Source organism: Parus major, chromosome 3 (genome assembly GCF_001522545.3).
Source record: "Parus major isolate Abel chromosome 3, Parus_major1.1, whole genome shotgun sequence".
NCBI classification, from domain to species: domain Eukaryota; kingdom Metazoa; phylum Chordata; class Aves; order Passeriformes; family Paridae; genus Parus; species Parus major.
The window spans coordinates 88,862,838-88,886,890 of NC_031770.1; the positions used below are offsets into that span (position 1 = coordinate 88,862,838).

Genomic DNA, 24,053 nt, shown 5'->3' on the forward strand with positions numbered 1-24,053 from the left:
CACTGCTGCTCTCAAGGTTTGGAGCCCTAATCCCATCTCTTACTCATTAGTGCTTGCTCTCTGTCTTTCCCTGGTTACTTACTCCTAAGTGTTAAGGTGGGGTGTGTATTCTCCTGTGAGTATAATAGCAAAATTCCAGCCCTTTAGGGTAAGTATCGAAAAATTGGGGAGGATTGACCAGTGGAGAATTTTTGCTTTTTAAATCGAGACTTACCAGGCTCTCAGAAAATATGTGGCCAATGTATGAACTAGACAATGATGAGACATGGCTTGAATTTCGTAGCTTTGATAAGAAGTTCATATCAAGCCTGATATCTCATATATGTGAGGACAAATATTTTGACGAGTTAGAACATGCTAGGCTTTTTATAGTTTTGTGTCCATCTTGGGTCCACCTTGGGCAGAGCCCCAGCCAGGCTCTTGTACCACCGATGGTGTACCCTTTAAAGGCCTTTTAATAAATACCTACTTTATTCCTTTAACTCTGCCTAACCTCTGTTCCAGGTCAGACTCTCTAGGCATCATTCTGTGTATGAAATCTGCAGTGTCTACATGCATTAGAATATTCCTGTGGACAGTGCAGCTAATGGTGCCTACTAAACTATTAAGACAGACAATTTCATGATTGCACTGCTGAAGTATTTGGAGTTGGATTGTTCTGCGGTGTTGCAGATACTGGAACAAAAATCAGTTGATAGCAGAGTCTAATGCAGTCACAGGAAAGCGAGAAAAAGCCAGCCTTGCCTCTGTGCTGCTCTGTGTTTTCCCAGATGCTGGATTCAGGCAGAGATTTCAGAAATATTTTGGTACATTCTCTGACATGAATGAACAAGCAGAGGATATTTTTGATGAGAAGTTTTCTGGTAAAAGGTTTGACCTAAGTCTAAATATTTAGTGTATAAATACTGACATGGTTTAGTACTAATTCTGCCATTAACTTAAAAAAATTGCTACTCCTATTGATAGACCCTTAAACACAGTTAACTAAATTAATTTCATGTGCATTAATAGCATCTGCACATAAGTCTCAGAAAGTCTAAACATTTGAATTACAATTTCTTGACAGTTACAGCTCAGAAGTTATGATTGGTTTTGATAGTGTTTTGGAATGAATGGATCTTTTTAGAAATATTGCTGTACTCTCAAACTGTGTTTCTTCTTGTTTCAGAATGGAGAGGTAGGCTTGATCCTAAGCTACTCGAACTCAGTTTAAGGTAGTATTTAACTTTTTATAAGCTTCTTACTATTCTAGGTAATATACACTTTGTTTTCAAAAGGGGACAAAGATTTGCTAAGCATAAGAGTGCTGGACTTCTCTTGTTTGAACTCTAGTCAGTAGACAACTTAAAAATAATTTTTCTGAAAAAACACATGTTTATTAGGATAAATGGTCTGATTTTTCCCCCAGTTCAATTCAATTGCTGCTATTTGCAAGGGAATGGGGGATATGCATAGTCAGGTAGCTGTTGCCTGCATTGTGCTGATGGGAACTCCTTGAACAGGAGCTTATCTGAAGGCTTAACCAACTCTTAGGCTTCCCTAACCTTACCTGTAACTCCCAACTAGCACCATTGCAAAGGAAACATGGTTTGTATTTTGATCAATCATTTGACTCTGAGGAATAATTCCATTCAAGAAACATCTTAAAAGGTGTCATTATTCTAGAAAATATGAGTAAAGTACTATGGAAAGTTTTAGATAATTAATAAAAAAACCTCTTTTTTTTTAACTTGGATTATTAATTTTTTGCCATTTAATAGGTCTAAGAACTTTCTGGGTTAGAGTTGATGGGTGAAAAAGAATTTACTGAATCTAATTTCAACATATAGATTTAGTACAGATGTACTTGATTTAGTAGCTCTCCCCTTTCCTGCCTGAATAAAGCACTGAGGTTTCATGTGGGGCCTAATGGTGAGATGTAAATATTACAAAACCAGAAGGAAATTCTAGAGGGTTATGTGATCTGCCACGTTTAGTGTTTAGTGCTGCAGGGAGCATGGTTTGGTGGAGGTTATCTAATGGTTGTTGTAGGATGGGCACTCTTGGTACCAGGACTAGTGGCCTCTAGGAGTCAGTGGTAGCAGCAGAGTCCTGCCTCTCCTCAAGTAGCTTCTTAATGGAAGGAACACATGCCTAGGAGGTAGGAGGTAGGAGACTTGGGGTTTATCTTCTTTTCACTACACATGATAGCATGCCAATGGTTGGGATCTTACGCTATACATATTATGTATTGCATCATTCTACATATTTTTTAATTAAATTGTTATATTTGAGAATTGATCACACTTTAAATTCTGAAAATAGATTAACTAGAAGAAGCAACTTTCATGTTGCAAGATTTAAAATTATCAAACTATTTGGCCAAATATTTATGAAAAAACAAAGTTACAGGTATCAGCCCAATATCAGTACTTTTAAAATTTTTTATTCTGGATAAAATTATTTTGTACATGAAAAGTAGTTGGAGGGCAATATTCAGATGAGCAGAAGTTCCAGCTGAACAAGGGAGTGAATGCCAAGACCTAAGTGAAAGGCAGCCTAAGGAAAGTCAGCATCACGTAGTGTTCCGATGTTTGTTGGCTGCCTTTGGCATGTGTGCTGATGGCTGCTTTCACTCTTGGTAGTGCATGAATGGTCCCAGTGACGTAGGCTCAACACCTGCCCCCTGCATATGCCCACCAGGAAAGCAAGGACCTCCAGGCCCCAAAGTAAGTCTCTGTTCTGTCTTGTTGAGTGTATATGACCTGTGTTTCCCTGCTACTCTTAAGCAAATGATGTTGCACTGTTAATTGTTTGAGGATGAAATGATTTTCTAACAAAAGTCTTTTAATGAAGAGTAGGGTTTCTTCCTTCTTTGTAAAAGAATGAACTAGATGCTTGCTGGGAGAGTTGCACATTAGCTATGCTGATGACCTCCTTTCTGTGTTGATGTAGAACTAAACTGAGAATTAGACTTGAGTTGCAGAAGTCTTATGTGGGAAACTCAAATCCCCAGTATTTGTATTAGTACCTTTCTCAATAACTGTGCTAAGCAGTGTTTACAGAATTTTTTATAAGTGCAGACAAGAAAACCCCAAATCTTTTCTTGCATTAAGCAAATGAATAAAAACCTCTGTTGTCATCATAAAAGAGGTTGGAGCATGCTGTAGCTACCTCAAATCAAAGGGCTTCTTGATACATTGGAAAAAGTTTCTGACCAGGGAAATTAAATCTGCCACACAAAGATTATCGTTATTGTTTCATGTAAATTGAATTTCTGTGGTCTTTGACCTTTTTTTAATTCTCTTTTTACCATATTATAGAAAAAAGGAGGGAGAGAGAATGAAGTATTTATAATTTTAAAAGAACTGAAAACAACTTCTTCTAAAGGAAGAAAGGATTATGAAATTCCAGAACTCAGATGACCTATACCTATTGCCTTATGTGCAGTTTTTCAGCTAAAATACACTGTAATTTTTGTTTGGGATTAATTGAGTAGTACAGGTGACAAGATGGTGCCTAACACAAAAGGCTGCAGAAAGTGAAAAGGAAGCCAATTTATGGTTGAATAGGGTATCTCAGTTATAGTGTTTATTAACTTTTGAATACTGGACTCTAGAACCATATGAATTTAAACTTAATTTTTGTGTTTGTGATATTAATGGAGTAGAAGAAATAGAATTAAATCAAAGAGGTTTCAAAATACAAGTAACTGATATTTTGAGCTTTTCAAGTTAAAAGCACAAAATTTCACAGTTAAATGGTATATTTGAAAATAAATTTCTTTTTTGCTTAAATCCTAAACCTGGACTTCTTAATTTGAACAACAATTATCCTGGGTAACTTACTAGTAATTTAGCAAATGATAACTGTTATGCTTTTCAAAAAATACATTATTCTGTTCACGTTATTCTATTCTATCCACTTAGTTCAGCATTACACTTCTGTGGTTTATATGTGAAACGATATTTTTTCACAGTCACATTAAAAGCTAGTTTCCTGTTTCCCTTCTAATGTTTATTTCCCTATTTATAACAATTCTGCAGTTGTAACTGCCCCACAGGTCTGTTGATGGTTCAGGCTGAAGAAATAAGTACCTGTTTAACACCCCTGCAGAAGTAAAATGATTTAGAGATCAAGTCTTACTGGAATTTGCTGAGTTCAAATCAAAGCTGTTAGTAAAATAAACAGAGACAGTCAATACTCTAGGAGGGTATACTGAGTAGGATGTTCAGTTCCTGCTTTCTCGCCATGAACATGAAGCCCTGGCAAGCAACGTTTCTTTTACTTTAATCTGATTGTAACAGTGATTATCAAAATAATTGCAAAGGACCTTTAAGAAGAAATGTAAAAAGTATCTTTTTTCGACAGCAGTTGATGTGTGGAGAGGAGTTAATTATTTTGCACGTTTTAATCCTGGCTCTTTTCTTTATTGCTTTTATCTTCAGAATTAGGTTCAGCTAAGGCCAGTGAGAGATTTCTTCAGAAAAGAGCTGCTTCATTAATGAAGTTTTATTAAAGATTATTTGATAAAAAGTGTTTCTATTTCTGTTCATTAAAGTGTTAAAGGACTAGAAAGCTTTTAAGTTGATGGGTCAAACTTGTGCTGTAACCAAGTGTGAACTCACTTGTCCAAGTACTGCCCAAGAAGTTGGGGAGAATTTCCCCCCCTGCCAAAATCAGTTCTTTTTCACTGTAGGAATCGCTCCTCAATAGTAGGTCTCTGGACTTGTAGGTAAATATAATAAATATCTATATCTATATCTATATCTATATCTATATCTATCTATCAGATAAAATAATCTTAACAGTTTTAAAATGCTTATGTATTTTGTGTGTTCATGTGTTGCTTCTCCACAGGGTGACCCTGGACAGCCTGGGAATCATGGTTATCCTGGTCTGCCTGGTCCAGATGGTAAGCCTGTGAGTACTAAACCTTAGTCATATATTGTAAATGTAAAACTAACAGGAGAAAAAACATGGAACACTGATACCAGATTTTTGAAATTTAGATGATTTTGTCTACATTTGAAATGGTGAATGTCATTTAAGCACTATCTATATGTAAATGTTGTATGACTATGTCAATCACATAACTTTTGTTTCATGGTAAAATACTGTAAATATTAGAGTTGAGTACTGTTCTAAAGCAGAGAACAGGTTATGAATGCTCCTGTTGGTCTTTGCATTACTTCGCAGCAGTTATGTTGCTACCTTCAGTCTTTACTCCTTAAGAATTTGTTCACTAGAAAGCACTTTGGGTCGCTTGAAATCCTATCCATTTTTTTTAGGGCTTGCTCCTTGGTTCATATAATTTCTCTGTAAGCTACCTACAAGTAGTCCACCAAAATATGTAGGTATGTATGTAAAATGTTAAAAATATAAATATTTTTTAGTTCCAAACTGGTTCATATATCTCGCAATTCCATTTGTAAGCAGAGTTAGTTTAACAGGAAGAAAATAGATGCTAAAAACAAAAAATGTAATAGTTTCTAAAAATTGAAGATTTCCTTGTTTTAAAATATAGGACTTCTAGGAGCATGGTTAACCCTCATGGTCCAGATGAGCAGTGTGTACATGAATTTTCATCAGTCCCACAAGGAAGTGTGATATAAAATGTTTTTATACTTTTGCTCTTAAACAGCTTTTGGTAGCTTTTAAATTTACGGTTTTTTTGAACAAGAGCTAGACAAGATGATCTCTATTGAAATTATCAGTGCTTTAAAATACTGCATTTTGATTTTCAACAATTCTGAAAATACCGGTTTTAAAGTATTCTAAGATGGGGAAGTGTATTTAATCAGAATAACTTTTCAATTGATAATTGGTGGTTCTTAATCTTATGAAGAGCAGTTCTGATCTCCTATAAAAGACAGGTATACAAAGTGAACACAGGCTTGCGTGGGAGAAGGTGTCCATCACAGTCTGACCATGCTGATTTCTGGAAACAGATTTGAAATATTGATAAGCATAGCAGAGCTGCCTTTACTTCAGCTAAGTCTGATACTCTTCAAAGAAAAGTAAAGAGATATCATGTAAGCTTTAATGAAGGCAGATTCTCTTCTCTCTTTAAACAAATAGATTAAGACTTCATTTCATAAGCATCTGGTCAGCTACAAGAGTATTGTTATAGAAATTGTTATGACTCTTTCATACTTTAATGAACAGGTTTCCACTTCAAGGCTATTTATCTTCCCATGAACACTGGCATTTGTAACTGCAGGAATAATGAAGGAGAAATAGATTGATACTGTAGACCTACTATAACTTTGTAATCTGGCAGTTATGGCTTATTTTTTTCTGCAAATGAGTCATAATGTGCATAGATGGGCATTCTCTGAACATAAAAAAGATTACCAGAGTATTTCAGAATGAAAATCAAAAAGCTCCACTACAGGAGAAATTGTATCACTTCGCTGAAGAACTTACTTGAAGTGCTTGCAGCTAAATCCTATAGCTTTATTAACTGAGGAATGTTTCTGAAATATCTGTTGTTGTTTTTGCACTTGTTCTTTGTGAAGACATAATTGCAAAACAATTAGATCATCTGCACCTTTTGCCAGTACATTATTTTTCCTTACAGTCCTTGGGTGCATTCCAGGCAACCTTTTAGCTGTGAATGGTGAGAGACCCTTTAGATACACTGTACAGGAAAACAGATTCTTCTCTCTATCTTTTTCTTTCTATTTTACTTATGTGTTTGATAATATGACTAACACATTTTCTGTACTGTCAGTGATTTTTTTGTTTGAGGAAACTTCGCTCATCTGAATCTTTTTGGTTTCATGTCCTGGGGAGCTCTGAGAAACAAACTTTTAATTCAGACAGCACCATAGGCTTACAGGTAGTTGTGTAGTCAGTCTTGTTTAATCAAATGGCTTTTGCATGAAAAGCTTTTCCTGAAAAGTCAGTCTTTTCTGTTCCCAAGCACATTTTTATGTTCTTCTCTAAAGTCTTTCCAGTTTGCCTATCTGTTATTAATTTTCTTGGAAGAGTGCAACTGGTCAACAAAATGTTTCTTCCTCTGAGAAAGGTTTTAGGCATGCATTTGTATTACTATATGAAACTGATTTTAGAGTAAAACATATAATAAGATTTAGTTTGTTTGTGGGCTGGGTAGATTGTTCTAATACTTAATGTTAGTTTTAGTCCAGAAAAATTGAAAACAATTCCTATTAATACTGTCAGTCTTACCAGAACGTAATTGTTTACCTGGTGTTATCCAGTAAAATTGTTTTCTCTAATATTTGGGGAAGTGAATATAAACATGATGTATTTTCATAATTTCTTAAATGTTATTTTTATTAGTTTTGATTAGAGTAGCTTTGTTTTTTCCTTTAATTGCCACTTCTGTTTATGTTCTGATACATACGGAAAAGATCAATTAAAGGAACTGTAAAAAAGAGTGAAAGGGAGAAGCATAAATAATGAAAATAATTTTTTTCAATAATAAAAAAGAATTTAGAATCTAAAATTATTAAACTGTCTAGTCAAGAGAAAAGCACTGATAAATAAGTGCAAGGATAAAAAACAATATTTGAGTCTCAAATGGAATTAATTTTCATGAACATTATTAATCAGAAAGAAGCAGTTGGATTGATTGCTGGTCCTGGAAGCACTCAGCAGCCTAACTGTGTGGTCACAAAACCATTTTTTTATTCCTAAGGATGCTTTGTATGTAGTGGGGAAAAACTCAATTTAAAAGAAAAAAATAAATTATGAGAATATATGCAGTGATCACTTGTGGTTAATTGAGGTGATAGGTTATCAATCTGTTGACAGAAATTTAAAAAATCCGCCCATTTGTCAATTTTGAACTATGAACCATGCAGCTGGCTAATCTGGACAATTTTCAAGTGTTCCATCTAGTTTCACTCATGAAAGTTTGGAAAAATTTGCCTTGCCTTTACAGTATGTACAAGAAAATAAAATAAGAAATGAGAAAAAATAAGCATTTTACAAAATAATATTGTGAGACTAACTTTACTGATACAAGCAGATATGGAGTTCATAAGGTATCAAAAGCCTCACATAATAAGTAATTTCTGATCATTCCAATATATATTTTAAAATATTATAGAACATTATTACAGCTGTATTACCTAGATTAATATTTGGTGACCAACTGGAGGCCAAATCTTTTATGATGTACTTACTATAGTAGCAATGATGAGCTATTTCAACAATACTTTTGGTAGTTTCACATATACACAGAATTCCCTGTGCTACTGGATGGCTTGACTGGGATTTAAGTTGTTATAAACTCTGCAGCTACTTTTCTCAGAAAATTTTCATAGACAGAGTTGATAATTCAGCTGTGAACTGCTGCTCTCAATTCCAGGAAAATATGTATTCTTCAGTAATACTGTGGCCTTTTTATTGTTAGAGGAAATCTTTCTGCTCTGTTCTGATACAGTCATGTAATGCCTTCCCTGAGACCCACAAGTCTGGAATCAGAGTGATGCCTGGTGCTGGCTTGTGCTGCAGAGACAGCTGTAGAGTTCAGACAAAACACCACATCACTACCTGCAGCAGCTGCCAAAGGCAGAGGATATGATAAGGATGAACATCTAAACAGTTAGCAGGAAGTTAGACTCCCTTGGTACATCATCCTACCTCCCAATAGCCTGAAGCTTGGGAACTTTTAAAGCTGGATTTACAATATTTTATTTAATGATCTTGTTGGTTTTGTTTTTTTTTCTCTGTGCTATTTGAGAACATTGTGTTTAGGTAAAATATACTGCTAAGGGCTCTGAATTATGAAAGCCTTGGCAGATGATGGAGTAGCTAATGGAGGAAAGTGTAATGAAATACAGAAATAATAAACATGGATACGTGTCTGCATAGTTACAACAATTTCTGTTCTTTAAGATGTAATGTATTTTATAAGAAGAGTTTGAAGACTTGTCTTGTAATGCTTTAGGTAGATGTGCTTTAAAAATTTTCTGCAAGATGCTACCACAAGAGGTCTGAAGACTTTTCAGGGTGTTTTCCTAACACCAAGTTAAATTTTCCTTTTGCAGTTGGATTCCATTATGCTTAGTTACATCACTATAAACAGTTCTTTTTACTTAGTATTTACAGTCCTTGAATATCTTTAGGCCATTACTGTTGATTTCTGGTTCCTTCCTAGCCAAATTGAGCTTGCTTACTTCTCCCTTTGTCTTTCCCAAGCAGTCCTGTGTTCATACCTTTGTTGTTGATGTTGTTCATTGACTCCAAAAGCTTTCTATTACAGGAGTGTGCAGTGCAGTTCTCATTACCTTATCCATACATCTTCTCTTTTCATTTTTGTTATGTCCCTATTAGATGGGATATGCTTCTGAAAGCTGTCTGAACTTCTGTCCTTTAGACATGCAAATGATACACTTCTGAGGCTTCCTCTGCTACTGCACCCAGTGTTCTTTGGAACTAATACTCATCATATGTCCTTGCTCAATTTTTTCCCTTATAGGCAAACTAAGTTTCTTTTTCTAATACGGATGATGACAGTGTTGCCAACTGTTGGTGGCTGTTATGTAAGTTCTTTGACCTAAGAAATGTGTTCAATCTTTTGCCTTAGAATTGCCATTTTCTTTAAATTAGTGCTGACTGACAACATTGATGAAATGTTATATGTAGGTGGGATTCACTGTAAGACATACATTTAGTATTTAAACGGGTACAGAGACACAGGGTGTCTGAATTCTCATAATAGTCAACAGGTATTTAACTAATATACCACAAAAAGTATGGGATTTTTTTATGCTGTAAAGGTATTTTGTCTTTCCCACACTGCAAGACAATTAATGCCTCCCAAATATTTTGTTCTACTGTCTTCTAACACTGTGTCTTAGGAGTCTCAAATGGCAGGAGCTGCCTATATTTAGGCAACTGGATTCTAAACTGAGTACCAAACTCAGAGTTAACTATAATACTTCTCATACTATTTGTGTGTCTTCTGAAGAGTTCATGAGAGAAGATTAAGCTCAGATAAAAAATACTTTTGGTGGCAAATTTAGTGTGTTCACCCTATTTGAAAGAGAACCTTCAGTCCTGAACTCATCAGTTGAAAAGGGAATTTTCACTTCTGTCCCCTTTACATAAAATGGCAGCTATGGCACTGCTATTCTTGCAGTTATGTACATATGTCACACAAGTACTCCTACTGAAGGCTTTGTGATTAGGGAAAGAGGATTTGATCTGACTTTAGTGAAAAAAATTTGTTGGCATTACCATGTAGATTGATGATCCATACTGCAAAAAGAGTAGTGATACAAATATAGGAGTATTTTTTATGAAACTTGGGGGTTTTTTTTTTATTTTATAGAAGGTGTTTTTTAACTTGCCCGAACAATTGCTATGTTATTTGTACCAGATAGTGATTCTAACTTTTGTGACTTTCTGTGAATTTCCTTTTGAATCTTCTCCCCTCCAGCTTTCCATTAAAAGAGCACATTGACAATGTGCTTGATTTGTATTGAAATCACATTACAATATTTAGCTCTGAGTTAAATATTCAGTCTTGTAAGCTGGAAACTGTTCTGCTCTCCTCCATTCATCCTGTGATTTTGAAATTCAGTTCAGCCAGGAAATTGTCCTCTTCTACTTCTTCCCCTGCTCAGTTAGAGGGAGAAGGGAAATTGCATTACAGAGATCTAAATTATGAAATAAAGTTTTATTTGTATAGAATTATATCCTACAGAAAAATCATAGCAATTTTTTTTTTTTTTTTGAGAAGAAAAAGATGGATAAACTTTTAGAGGCATTTTTTGATTTGGTGAATTGTTTCAGCTACCCAGGATGCCTGTAAACACTGTAGGGGTACTATACCATTTACAGTTAAAGCTGATTTTGCTAGAATTGCCTTGAGCACTAAAAGTAAAATGCTTGATAAAGGATCCATGTATGACAGAGACCTAGAATTCTGTTTACTTCTATATTAAACATTACCAGCTGGCTCATCGGGCAACTGCTCAAATGTCTTTTGGGAAGAGGGCACAGCAAGGACTCTCTTGTATCTAACCCAGCAAATAATTTTAGCTCTGTTTATTATTCCTAAGAAGCTCTGACTGATTTAAAGAAGAAATCAGACAAAGAGATTGTCTCCCTTGTACTCCTTTTTCTCAGTGTGGAAATCACCTTGAAACCCATTTGGAAATATAATTTATACTTCTTTCAGTTCAAATCAAGATCAGATTTTGGGTATTTGAAATTGGATAGCCCATTTAATGGGATTTATCAAATTTAGTTTTGTCTGCCTATTGAAATGTCTGAACCAAATAGCCTCAGAGTATTATAGAACAATTTCTCTTCCTGTTTTATATGTTTTCTCAAAAAAATCCTCTTGGTATCTCATTTTGTCCACTGCAAGGACATGCTTTTAAATGAGCTATGTAAAATTCTTATTTTTAAGTAACTTGCCTCTCTTAAGGGATTCTTTAAAGCCCGTACAAATTTTGCATGAAAACTGTCTGTCTTTGCTGTACTAATTGAATCAAATCTACCAAAACATAGACATATATTTCAGTTTCTGTAAAGGTTCTCTTGTTCTGCCAATGTTGATTTCTATTAAAGCATTCCTGAGATTCTCTTTCTAACTCATGAATTATTTAGTATTTCTTTCTGTAGTCCTGATCATTCAAATTATTTTTCTGTTTGTATAGACTGTTACATACATTCTAGTTCATAGCTAAGTGCTTAGTATCAAGAATGGAATTTTTGTTATGTAGAAATATTATAAAACTAGCTGCATAATGTATTAGAATATACTTTGTTTGTTAAATCTTATTTCTGTAACTGGATAAAAGCCTTTAAAAGTCTTGGCCTATTTCAGATATTTTTCTTAAGAGAGAGAGAGAGAAAAAATGTGTCTACATATGTGGATTAATTTTTTTTTTCCAGTGGAAAATAAAACAATATGCTTGTTATGCTTTTGTGTAACAATTCTAAAATAACTGGTTTTAGCTAAAGTCTGGAGGCTGAGAACTTCAGCTGCAGATATGAAAGCTTTGAAAGCTGAAATCTAAATCCAAAATGTATGATTGTGATAGCTAAAGTTGATAAAATCTGTGACCTAAAATTGTAGGGCTGTGACAAAGTTCTCTAGTAAGCAGGAGTTTTGTTTTTTTTTAAATAGATGTTTGGAAATTTGTGTATGTTGTTTCTGAAAAGTCACAAGTCCTGGTTCTTTTCTTTAGGGATACCAGGGATCAGCAGGAACTCCAGGTATCCCAGGAACTCCAGGGATTCAAGTGAGTTTCTGTTTCATTCCTAGAATTTGAATATCTGACACAAATCCTGCCAAGTCTCTCTCTTTGTCATTGAGAGTTGAGGTGTGGGGAATGAAGAGGGCTCAAGGGGTGTCATGAAATCAGGGGCCATCCTTGGGTGAATTGCTTTGAAATTCACATGGCTTTGGGGTTTGCAGGTGGGCTGACAATTAGACTACAAATCTAAGCCATGCTAGGTAAGGCCTCTATAAGATGGATTCAGCTGCAGCTTAGACATTTTTATCCCAATCCAGAAGCCAAACAGTAGTTTCTTCAGTTTTTCTATGTACCACTAGCAGTGATCTGAACTCTTGTCATGGTGAAGGATTGCCCACAATTCACACATCCAAAACAAGATTTCACATAAAGCCCAGATTCATGGAGGAGAATTCTTTTTCTTTGTTGTATTAATTTAGTAGTCCTTACTGAGACAGTTGTTGGAAATCTGTGCTGTATTTTACTTTTGGCATGACCCAGTCTGAATGACAGTCAAGGATTTACTCATTTGTGGAATTAAATATCTGAGAACCTGCTGGGTCCAAGAGCAAGCCTGCAAAATGGCATTTGTGGAGGCTGTCTGGTGGGCTATTGAAGGAGACATCTCTGGGCTCACATGTTGACAGGTTGTGATTTTGAACAGGCTAGTATGGTTGTGTGACGTTCTTTTTTTTCCTTGGGTGGTCCTTGGTTAGAGCAAAAGATTGTTTCAGTGTTCCTCAGTCATGGATTATGATAGTGTGCTGTGTTCATCCATGCTGGGTACAGATTACACTTAGTTCTGCTTTTGTGTCCAGTCATCAAAATGTTGGAACCAGGCAGCTGACACATTGTTCTTTGGCCCATGTTGTGTCACATTTCTGTGTCTAATTCTGGATCAGATTGTATTAGTATTAGTATTTCAACTTGTGTTCATTTCTTTCTCAATCTAGGGACCTCGTGGCTTGCCAGGTATCAAGGGAGAACCAGGAAAAGATGGGGCAAAGGTAAAAGAACCCAAACAAGAATAATAGATAGAAAGGTTTTACTCTTACCTTTTATAATTTTTGGTTGTACAGGTATACAGAATATACATTTATACAAAATAGTATTTTCACATGAGTGTTCTGTGAGAATTGTTCACTAAAAGGGTAATATGGAAGGACTAAATTCCCAACAAATTTAAATTCCGACTCTGTCTTTCTTTATTTAATAAAGTTTATGTAGGCTTTAGCACTGCCAGTAACAATTTTATTTTACTGAATAACATATACTTAGAAAGTATATCTAAATATGGGTACCTTTAAGCACAATACAGACATATGTCAGAATGGTTTCTTTTTAACTCTTCTCAATCTTTTTCTTTTTAAGTGTGTATCCAGATAACTTAGGTAGGAATTCCTGGATGACAATTTTCATCAGAAAACACTGACTAATTGAACCCAAAATTTTTGTAGGAAATTCTAGCTGAGGTGTAGCCAGTAGCTTGGAGATACAGACAGATGTAGAAGCTTATATGTAATTGTCTTCTGGTAATCAGGATAAACTTGACTCTGGATCTTCTTTATATGCAGTAAATAAACTGCCCTTGGCTATGGCCTTCTCTCACATTTCTGCCCTATGTCTAGAAAAGTTCTAAGCTGATTTTGATGTACAATTATTTTGGTTTTGATTCATTACAACTTCAAAGCTCTTTCTGTGAAACAAGCACTTGTTTTCCCAGTTAATCTTAGAATTTCTTTCTAAAGTTCCCAATAAGCAAGTCCTTAAATTCATCACTGTTCAGCAGAATTCTCAAATTCATGGTTAGAACTGAAAAAATTATGTGTTCTGTGCTTTATTCATCTCAATCAAATTGATTTTAGAAGTTAATCTAACCAATCAATCAGTATTGGGCTATGTGTAGAAATTAAGATGCTGCAGATGAAAAACTGATTGCCTTGCAGTGCAGGGTTGTGACAGACAGAATATTTCCTGTTACTCAGTCTAGCCTTGTTTAAAATGTGCCAAGAAATAGGGCTTCCACCACTGTTTCAGAGAAAATTTCCATTGTAAAATAGGTCTTGCCATTAGAATTTTTTTTCCTGGAAATCCTGGCAAAATTTTCATCTCTTTATTTCACTCCATTGCTTGTGAAGTTTCTCTAGTAGCTAATTTAAAATTGTTTTAATTTCCAAATATTTTAGTTCAATAATTGAACCACCACTTCTGAGTAGAAACCAAGACTCGACTCTTTTTCATTAAAAAGCAATGGATATATGAAGTGTTAGTTTTATACCCTTTGCTGATTTTTGAACTCCATTCCATTGTCTGCTTTTAATATTTATTTGTTGAGAGATATTTTGATAGCATTTACCCACAAGCTGTCATTCCTGTGGTCATGTTCCTGCCTACCTCAAATATATGAGAGACCTTTCCAAATCTGCTTAGGCATGAATGGCTTTGATAAACAGCATTGAGACATGTTGTCCTGGTTTAACCCTTGTCTTAGAATTTGAAATATTATATTAAATAACTTTCTGAGCATAGTTTACTGTAACTTCTATCTGACTGAAATATATTAAACAAACTGAAATCTATGGTTCAATATAAAAGTAGGTATTAACAGAAAGGAAACATTCTGATTGTCCAAAAATGATTTTATGATTAGCTGTTTTCTCAAGTGAAGTAATCTATTGAACCAAGCAACTAGGATAGGTTTTATTGTTTTAAGTCAAGTAGTGACAAGTTTTAATTTAGGATTTTGTTGTTATTGCCCAAGGGAACTTGCAGACAAATTGTCAGTTAAATATCTTCAGTAGTAATAGCAAAAGTTTGGAATTCCTGATACCTGACACCTCTGAGAACAATAAAGAGAACTGGTATTTTGCCTTGTTTTTTCAATTGCCAACTGCTTTTACTTAAGTGGATTCTCTTTCTCTGAAATGAAAACTCATTTGTCAATTTGCCAATGTTGTTTTATAAGTGTATTTTGTTTTAATTTAGTTTCTTTTTTAGAGCACATACTTAATATCTTACTTTTAATGCTTCACTTATCCAGAGTAAGTAGTAAAATCTCATAAAGTCATGAATTGCTGCTTTCGAACCTCCATAAGACTTACTAAAAGATTACTGTAAATTTAGTTTAAAATTGAGTAAGGTTTTTTTTATGTAAAGAATTTTGTTTAAAGATGAAAAAACTCTTATCAGTCATACCAATATTATGAAGTTGATACAGTGAAAATTATCTTTCTACTATTTGTTGGTCATGACAATATGAGTGTTGTAGTATATTTCCAGTATTTTCATTCAAGAATTTAAAATATATTTGTTGTTTCAGGGTGACAGTGGACTACCTGGTTTTCCTGGATTACATGGCATGCCAGCACCAAAGGTTGGAATTAAATATTTCTTGTTTCAATATTCCTGTGTTTCAGCTTGCCATGTAGTTTTAATTTAAAGGCTAAACAAGTCTATACACAATACTGTTTCAGAGCATTTGCTAAATTGCTCAAAATGAATAGATATGAAGGTGATATTTAAGGAAGATACATGCCATGGAACTTCATTACATAGATATCAAACAATAGAAACCATCTGTTATTTAATTTCATTTTGCTCTATGGGATTTTATATTAATTTGATTTTACTACTACTTAGAGGATTCTTCATCACAAATAATATGTTAGAAAAAACTTCCTATAGAAAGTAGAAGCCTTAGCCTGTGAGCTGTGGCTTGTCTCACCATCAGTGCTGGACATTCTGGCCTTCTCTTGGAAAGGTGGGAAAATTCAGGATTTGCATTTAAGTCCTGGGCATATTTTCTCTATCACAGGGAGCTCTTTGCCTTCTTTATGTCTGTTACACATGTACACTTTATATATATATATAAAAATATATCTTGATGTAACTACTTCTATTTTAAAAATTAACTTGCTCCATGTGCATTTTGTCTAGGGAGAAAGAGGTCCTAAAGGAGATCAAGGAGTGCCAGGAATATATGGAAAAAAGGCAAGTGACTTTATAGGCATAAATTGAAACAAAATGCTCTTGGTATCTGTGATGGGGTCACTTAGACTGGCTGCCTGGTGCAAACCCTCAAGCACCTCTCTCAATCTCCCTTCTCAACACTATGAGGGAGAAAATAAGAAAGAAAAGCTTGATGGTCCAGATAGGAGAGATTACCTTCCAGTTACTGTCACAGGCAAAACAGTTGCTACCCAGGGAAAATTAATTTAATTTATTGACAACTAAAATAAGTTTTGACAGTGAGAAAAAAACCAAACCGAATAATAAAACCCCTTTCTCCTCCACCCTGCCATTTCCCAAGCTCAGCTTCCCTCCTTCATGGGATAGGAAATAGGGAGCAAGGTAGGGTGGTATTTAACAGCTTCTCCCCACTCTTCCTCCTCACACTCCTCCCCTGCTCCAGTGCAGGTCTTTCAGGGCCATCTGGGCAAACCTGGTCTTGAGGGATTCTCTCTCCATGGGTTGCACCGTGGCTACCACAGCTCCTCCATGGCCCCCTCCAAAGGCCACAGGGGCATCACTGCTCCAGCACCCACTTCTTGGTGTCCGCTTTTCTCCTCTTCCCTTACTTTGTTGGTGTCATGTTTCTGTCCCTTGTTAAACACATTCCCCACTCCTGCCCTGGCCGTGGCCCAGCTGCACCCTGTTGGGGGCAGCTGTGTCCAGCTGAAACCGGCTGTGTCCGGCTGTGTCCGCATGGAACCGGCTGTGTCCGCATGGAACCGGCTCTGTCCGCATGGAACTGGCTGTGTCCGGCTGTGTCCGGCTGGAACCGGCTGTGTCTGCATGGAACTGGCTGTGTCCGACTGAAACCGGTTGTGTCCGGCTCTGTCTGGCTGGGGCAACCCCAGCCTCCCCTCATGGAGCCCCTGCATTCCCGCTGGGAGCCTGGGCATGAGAACCCCAGATAGCATAATTAACATTTTTATAACATGCATCTTCACAGAAAATATAATTCTTTATTTACAGCTCAGAAAAATGTTCACGTTTTTACTGGAAGTATCTACATTTAGTAATGTCAAACTCACACTCTGCTTATTTGGATATTTTGAGAACCTTTTCATTCTCTTAATGGAGTGGTGTAATTAATTTCCACATAGCACGAAATGCATGCATTTTTTTTGTAAATATGGGGCCATATACGGGGCATAAGTAATAATTACAATTATAATAATTATTATAATAATATAATATATAATATAGTATAATATATAATATATATTATGTATTATATATAATATAATATAGAATTATATAATCAAATAATATAATTATATAATATAATATAATATAATATATATAATTGTAATATAAGTAATAATTATATTGCAAAGATGTCTATGTTCTTTTGATACAGATGTACATATAACCAAACGAGAGGGAGTGGGAGGAGTTAGGGGAGAGGAGCACATGAAAGGAGTGAGGCTGATAGCAGATGGGAAGAGAGATGTGTAATTTATATAAAGCACAGAGTATAGTTTGGCCCTCCAGTGTTAACAGCTATATTTTCACCTGGTCTTATATTTGCTTCATGTGTTCAGTAGTTTAGAGTTTTAAGCAATTTGAAAGAGGGTCTTTGTGAGCATTTCTGTAGTTTGAAGCATATTTTTGTTTATGTAATGGGGTTGTAGTTATTAGTTGACAACTACCTGAGTTAAGAAAGAAAAAGATCTGTACTTTTTCAAAATGAGAAATAACATACATGAATTATTGGTTAAATATATTGAATTTGCAGCACAGACATTGAACACTACTTACTTTCCACTTGCTGTTTTTTTCAGGGTTCAAAAGGAGAGAAGGGTGATACAGGGTTTCCAGGAATGCCTGGGCGATCTGTAAGTTTTCTGAAGACAATTTGTCGTTAGCTTTTGCTTCTTAATTTACCTGCTGATTACTGTTAAATGTTGCCACAGGGAGACCCTGGCAGAAATGGGAAAGATGGATTACCGGGCAGTCCTGGCTTCAAGGTATGTAGAAATGTGTATTAATATCTTGGTAGAAGTCTTCAATAGCATTGCTCATGGTGTAAACATGCAAATTTTATTCTGAGGAGTATTACTAGAAATCAAAACAATGTTGCTACTGGGAGATGTGAGAGTTTACTACAGCAATGAGCAGACTTGATTGCTTTCAGTTGTTCTGTGAGGAGAGGCAAAGCTTTTATTAAGAGTGTGTTAGTGATCATTAGAGATTGTTAACTTTATCTCCCTTATCCTTTTCTCTAGCCCTATGTTTCTCTATGTGTTTCTCTAACCCTGTGATTCTGTTAAAGAGATTTATATATAAGCATGCACTGGAGGACATAATTGCTTTTGAAGGGAGCTACAGGAAAATTAAGGGAAAATACCTTCAGTATAGGATTAATGTTTTTGTATGTGTTTTTATTCACTTCACTATGCAGTGCTGTTTGTATTTAATGTAGAACAGCTTTTCAAGTCAACTAAGTATGTGCCTACTGTGAAAAAGGCAACAGGATCTGGTATTTCTATGATGTATTGCAGTCTGTGTGCTCACTGGATGTTTTGCTTGCCAAGTTGTTGTTTGCACTGCTCTAATTTGTGAAAATATAGAGTTCAGTAGTATCTGTTTTAAGTTCACAGGGAAAAGATTTTAATAATATGTGATGTAAATGCTCAATTGAATTGATCTAAAGGAGCTTTTTCAACAGCTTTGTTCCTCTAAGTTGTTTAGTTTTTTTTTAATAACAGTGAAATTATCTAGGGCTGAGTAAGATCGATGTTACTTCAGTGACCAAAAATGCAAGTGTACTTCAGAGTGCATTTGTCTAAATTCATATTGCTGTAGTTGGAGATCTGGATCTTCTCTTTTGTGACCATGCTTGTCTAGTGCAGCTGGGGATGCAGCTGGCATATCTGTGACATCTGCTGCAGCAGGGACATATGACACAGGACCTGTGAGAGACCTAAAACCTTCCAGGCAGCAGCTGTTAATGAGGTGGATCCAGGGTAAAGCCAGTGGAGTCTGGAGAGTAATTCAGCTCAGAAAAGGCAAACTCATAGGGATCAGTTTAGCTGTGCACATAAAAGCCCCTGGTACATTTGAAATTCATTAGTGTCCAAAACATCCTCAGGGAGCTGAAAAATGTAAGTCCTATGTAAAGCCAGTGCTTTTCTGCAGTGGGACTAAACAAGATACCATTGGGCATCTCAAATACAACCAAATGTCTGTGTGTGGTCAGTGGTATTCGACTCCTGATGTCTGGTCAGCTGAATCAGTCCTTCATCAATTTTCCAGACTAGACTTCTGTTATCTGTGATATGAGCTTGGTTACCTCCAGGAATTTATTTCAAATTAATCTTCTCTTATTTTACATATATATGTGTATATATACATATATACATATACATACATACATACATACATACACACATATATATATATGCACACATACACTCACACACACAGATATCATTGCTAAGTTGGAGGAGAATTTCTTTCTCTAGTACTTCAGAATGTATGAAAAAAGATACTAGATTTTTTTCTTTTCTGGTATTTGATAACATGGAAGGTAATAGTCACAGTTAACATTAACATAAAATTTTAACTGTCACTGGTGGTAATTTAGAGTGAAGCATTGTGTTGCTGAAGCATGAATTTGGAGAGTACTTTCATATGTTTTATGCTTGTAAGCAATATACAGAGAATTCAGTACATTGTGTGAATGTGTGTACATTTAAACTGAAAGACATTTTCTGGACTATTTTCCTTATTATTGTGGTACCAAAAATATGATGTGTTCATTATGTTTTATTAATTTTATAATATAATGGTTAATAGAAACCATATTTTTCATTCAAACATTTTGTTAGCCTGACTTCAACATCTGCTTGCTATAAAACATTGCTTCATTCTGGGTCTGTAATCAAATTCAGAACAGTAACAAACAGGCTGTCTTTGAAGGAAATTTCTATTTGGTCCTTTCCTTGTTTTTTACAATATTCATTTTGGGAAACAATGTGGAAAAAACATGGCTTGAAACCCACATGCTACCCATTGTTACTTCAAGTCCAGCTTTTATAATTTTAAGTTAATTAGTGCCAGATTATTTTATATGTGTGTGTCTTTATAGCTATCTACATTATATCTGTATCTCTGCCTTTTTTAATGTGCTTTTATTTATGAATAGAATCCTTTAGTACTATATTAGATATATAAATAGTAGATATTATTTAATGTCATGCATACTTTGATAAATATTTGATCATTTGTGGTACTGTTGTATTCTGAAGTACTATGAAATATTTTTTCATACTATTATTTATACTAACAATTAAACAGTAACAGTCTGTTATTGTTTTATGCATATTTTTCTACTAGAAATTGCTGTTCTGAGTGAAAAGAAAATTTTCTCTCATCTCTTTGCAAACTGATAGCTGTCAGACACAACATGAGGGAGTATTGGATTGATGATACTTCTTGCTGTGCCTTAAACTGTTGAGACATGTTTGGTGAAGTCTCAATGTGTATTGGTTTGAAATTTTACTTAGATTAAAAATACTATTTACTATTTTAAATAATAATTTTTATTATGCAAATAGGCTTGTTTTCTTAAGACTTTTTTTATTTTCAAGGGAGAAGTTGGGCAGCCTGGATCTCCAGGCCTAGAAGGACATCGAGGAGAGCCTGTAAGTGATTAAGTTGCTGACATATCCTTATGTACTGGTTTGTTAGTTTTGTTGGGTTTTGTCTTTTTCTGTTTGTTTTTATTTTGTTTTGTTTTGTTTATAGCTATTGTACTTCATGTTTAATTGATATAGATTTGAATTGGTTGATATGTACATTTTTAAAAAGTGCTGGTTTATTTTCTGCTGTTCATCTTTAAATTTTATTAAATTAAAATAAATAAACATGCCCTTGAAGTCAAAGATACCTTAAAAGAGAAGATTCTTCACCATATCACTGCTCTATATTCTGAAATATATATGTATATGGTATAAAATTGTCTTGTTATTGACTTCTATCCTGTTGATGTTGTGGTATAGTTAGATATTAATGATTACTTGAAATGAGATTCTGGATGGGTTTGACTCTCATTTCTGCTACATGGTGCATCTTCTATTAGATACTTGTTAATCACACATTTAAAGTCTATTTTTTCACTATGTACCACTGCCTTTCCTTTGCCCAGTTTTACTGGCCTTTTACTTCCTTGCATCTTCTTACACCCTATTATCTGCATCCCTGTTCTTCTTGCCTGGCTGGGGAACAGGCTGCTTTGTTTTCGCTTTGCTTGTTTCCAAAGACATTGTTCCTTTACCGGTATTTGGGGAGCTCATTTTACCTCCTCTTAATATCTAATAGCTGGGCTTTGTCCTCCTTGTTTCCTCATTTGGCTCTTCCAGGCCAGCAGACTGCTTGAAGCAGATGAGCCAAGATAGCAGCTTTGAGTGCTGAGAGGCAGCCAGCTGTCTTCAAACCATCAGCAATTCTTCTGCAGGCCAAGAGCAGTAAACAGTGCTCAGTTGGTGGAGCACTGGCTTACAGATGAATTAAATTCTGAATTACATTTTGAATTGTAGGAGAAAGAGATATAGCTTTATGCAGTCAGAAATTTTGTGGTATTGAGTGTAACGAGAGGCGGTCTGATTTACATGATAGTGAAATCTGATAGAAAGTTTTGATAATGAGAAGTTGGAAGTAACAATTCCAGCTGAAAAATTCTGAAGGTTTTTAATTTAAATTTTTAATATATTTATCAAAACCTCCTAAAACATTTTGAGTAGACTACAAAACACTGAGAAATCATGCCCAAGAGACTATCTTCCCACTTGTCTGGCTTAAGTGAGAAACATACATAATTCCTTCCTTGGCTTTATTTTTTCCTCTTTGTCTGCCCCAAATAACTGTGAAGTGTTTTAGTATTTTACAGTCTTCTGCAGTTTTCATATGTAAGAAAGACTGAAAGTGAATGGTAGTAAAATATCACAAAATACAACAAAAGGGATTTTGGTGTAGTTGGGAAGTTGGTACACCATAACAAATGTGTTGAGATAAAAATTAGTTCTATTTTTGTCCCAAGCCTTGATTTGTCTCTTTTCATTTTACAAAAGAAATGTTAGTTGGTCATTGTGATTTTTTAAAAAATTAATCTAAGAAATGGAAGGGAAAGGGCATTTCTGACCTAGAGAAATGGAAATATTTAATACTTTAACAGTTCTCTTTCTAGTGGGATGGCATTTGTTAAGCATGAACTGCATCTACTAATGAAATATATTTTTCTTTAAAGTTAATATAAATGCTTCACAATATAACATTTTAGACAGTAAACTCATCACTAAAGTCACATTATTTTGCTTTAAAGAGAAACGAAGCGGTAGATTTAAGACATTAAAAGTACTAAGAAGTCTTTTAAAATCACTGTAAAATACTATAGAGGGAGACTTCCAAAATACAAACAGCTACAAAAGATTTAAACTATCTTAATGGAGAAATCTAAATGGCATTGTATGCTTCATTTATAATCAGTGGGGGTTCTGAAGAATAGAAAATCCACATGCTGACCATGAAATTGCCTCAAGGTCATCATTAGGGAATGTAAGACACTGAGTTATCCCTGCTTATCTGCCTCTATTGCTCATGTTGCACCTTCCTGCATGAGCAAACACAGTGCTCCCATCTATTTAGGGCCTGGAGGAGCAGCAAAGAGCAGAGTAGTTCAGTGCCAAAATGTTGTGGTGTGTGTTTGGATTGAGGGAAATTAAAGCTATTCTCAGCTGTGAGATATATGGGTTCCACTATTCAAGTAGAGGATAATTGGTTTTCACCTGTTGGAAAGTGAGCTGGATTTTGGGTGCTGTGAGTGATGTACACTTAGTGCTTGTGTTGTTTCTGTTGTTCCCCCAATGTGTATTTGAAATGTAATGTGTAAGTACCTCCTCTTGGCTCCCCTTCTGTGGAATTCAGTGTAAACTTCTCTGGTGGGATACCCTTATAGTTAGGGCACTGGTGTGGAAGAGAGGGATTGTACTGTGCCATCCCTGGGACAGCCAAATAGGCTGCCTAAGCACAAGACAAGCTTTGGTTATACAGTTGAATCTGGATGACTTTATATCATTAACTAGCCACATGCAGCTGTGGCCCTGGGACAGCTCAGCAGGTTGTGTGGATACACCACCCACACAAACATACATGCAGACAGTCTATTTCTTTCATTCAGCCACATTAGTGTTAGACGTGGCTTCATTTGTTAAGTTGATGAATTAAAAAGTAGTCATCTTATGATCCTTCTTGCTTTAGCAAATGAAAGCAACACGGTCATTAAATGAATGCATCTTGAGACAACATCTAAGGAGCAACTGTCTTGAATGGAGAGCACAGGTGAACTGAACTCCTGTTGCCTCCAGCCTTTGAGATGTGTGGTAATTTTTTGGACAGAATATTTTCTGGAATATTATTACTCTTACTAATCCCCAAAGGTACAAACAGAAAAAGTAGGTTGTAAAGATAAGTAAATCATTTCAAGAAATGTGCTTGATTTTCCTCAGTAATACTATTTGGAACTTCAATTAACCAGACTATCCCAGTTCTAGCCACTCTGTAGAATAACATGACAGTATGGACAGAATAATTTAGATAGGATTTGGTAAAGGTAGTAATCAAGCTCATTTTCCTGATGACAAGAACAGGCAATGCTGTCACTTAAGTAGCTCAATGGCTAGTCATCTATCATACTGATGACAGGCTGTTTTTATAAATACATATTTTTTGAGGGACCAAATTTATTCTATAGAATAAATTTGTTCTATAGAATAAATCAAGATTTATTTGAGCTTAATTTCAGCCTGACTGTCCTTTTTAACATAGGTAGAATTTTTCAGA

The 24,053-nt window shown here is 35.3% G+C and overlaps 1 protein-coding gene across 1 annotated transcript in view; it reads left to right on the forward strand.

The window, feature by feature from the left end:
• Positions 1-24,053, forward strand: part of COL21A1 (collagen type XXI alpha 1 chain) — a 69,407-nt gene that overhangs the window by 12,984 nt on the left and 32,370 nt on the right. The window contains exons 7-16 of the mRNA XM_015623439.3: positions 1,169-1,177; positions 2,625-2,708; positions 4,840-4,902; positions 12,159-12,212; positions 13,160-13,213; positions 15,526-15,579; positions 16,143-16,196; positions 17,996-18,049; positions 18,128-18,181; positions 20,807-20,860. Of these exons, the coding sequence (XP_015478925.1) occupies positions 1,169-1,177; positions 2,625-2,708; positions 4,840-4,902; positions 12,159-12,212; positions 13,160-13,213; positions 15,526-15,579; positions 16,143-16,196; positions 17,996-18,049; positions 18,128-18,181; positions 20,807-20,860 (534 nt within the window). The remainder of the gene's footprint in view (positions 1-1,168; positions 1,178-2,624; positions 2,709-4,839; positions 4,903-12,158; positions 12,213-13,159; positions 13,214-15,525; positions 15,580-16,142; positions 16,197-17,995; positions 18,050-18,127; positions 18,182-20,806; positions 20,861-24,053) is intronic.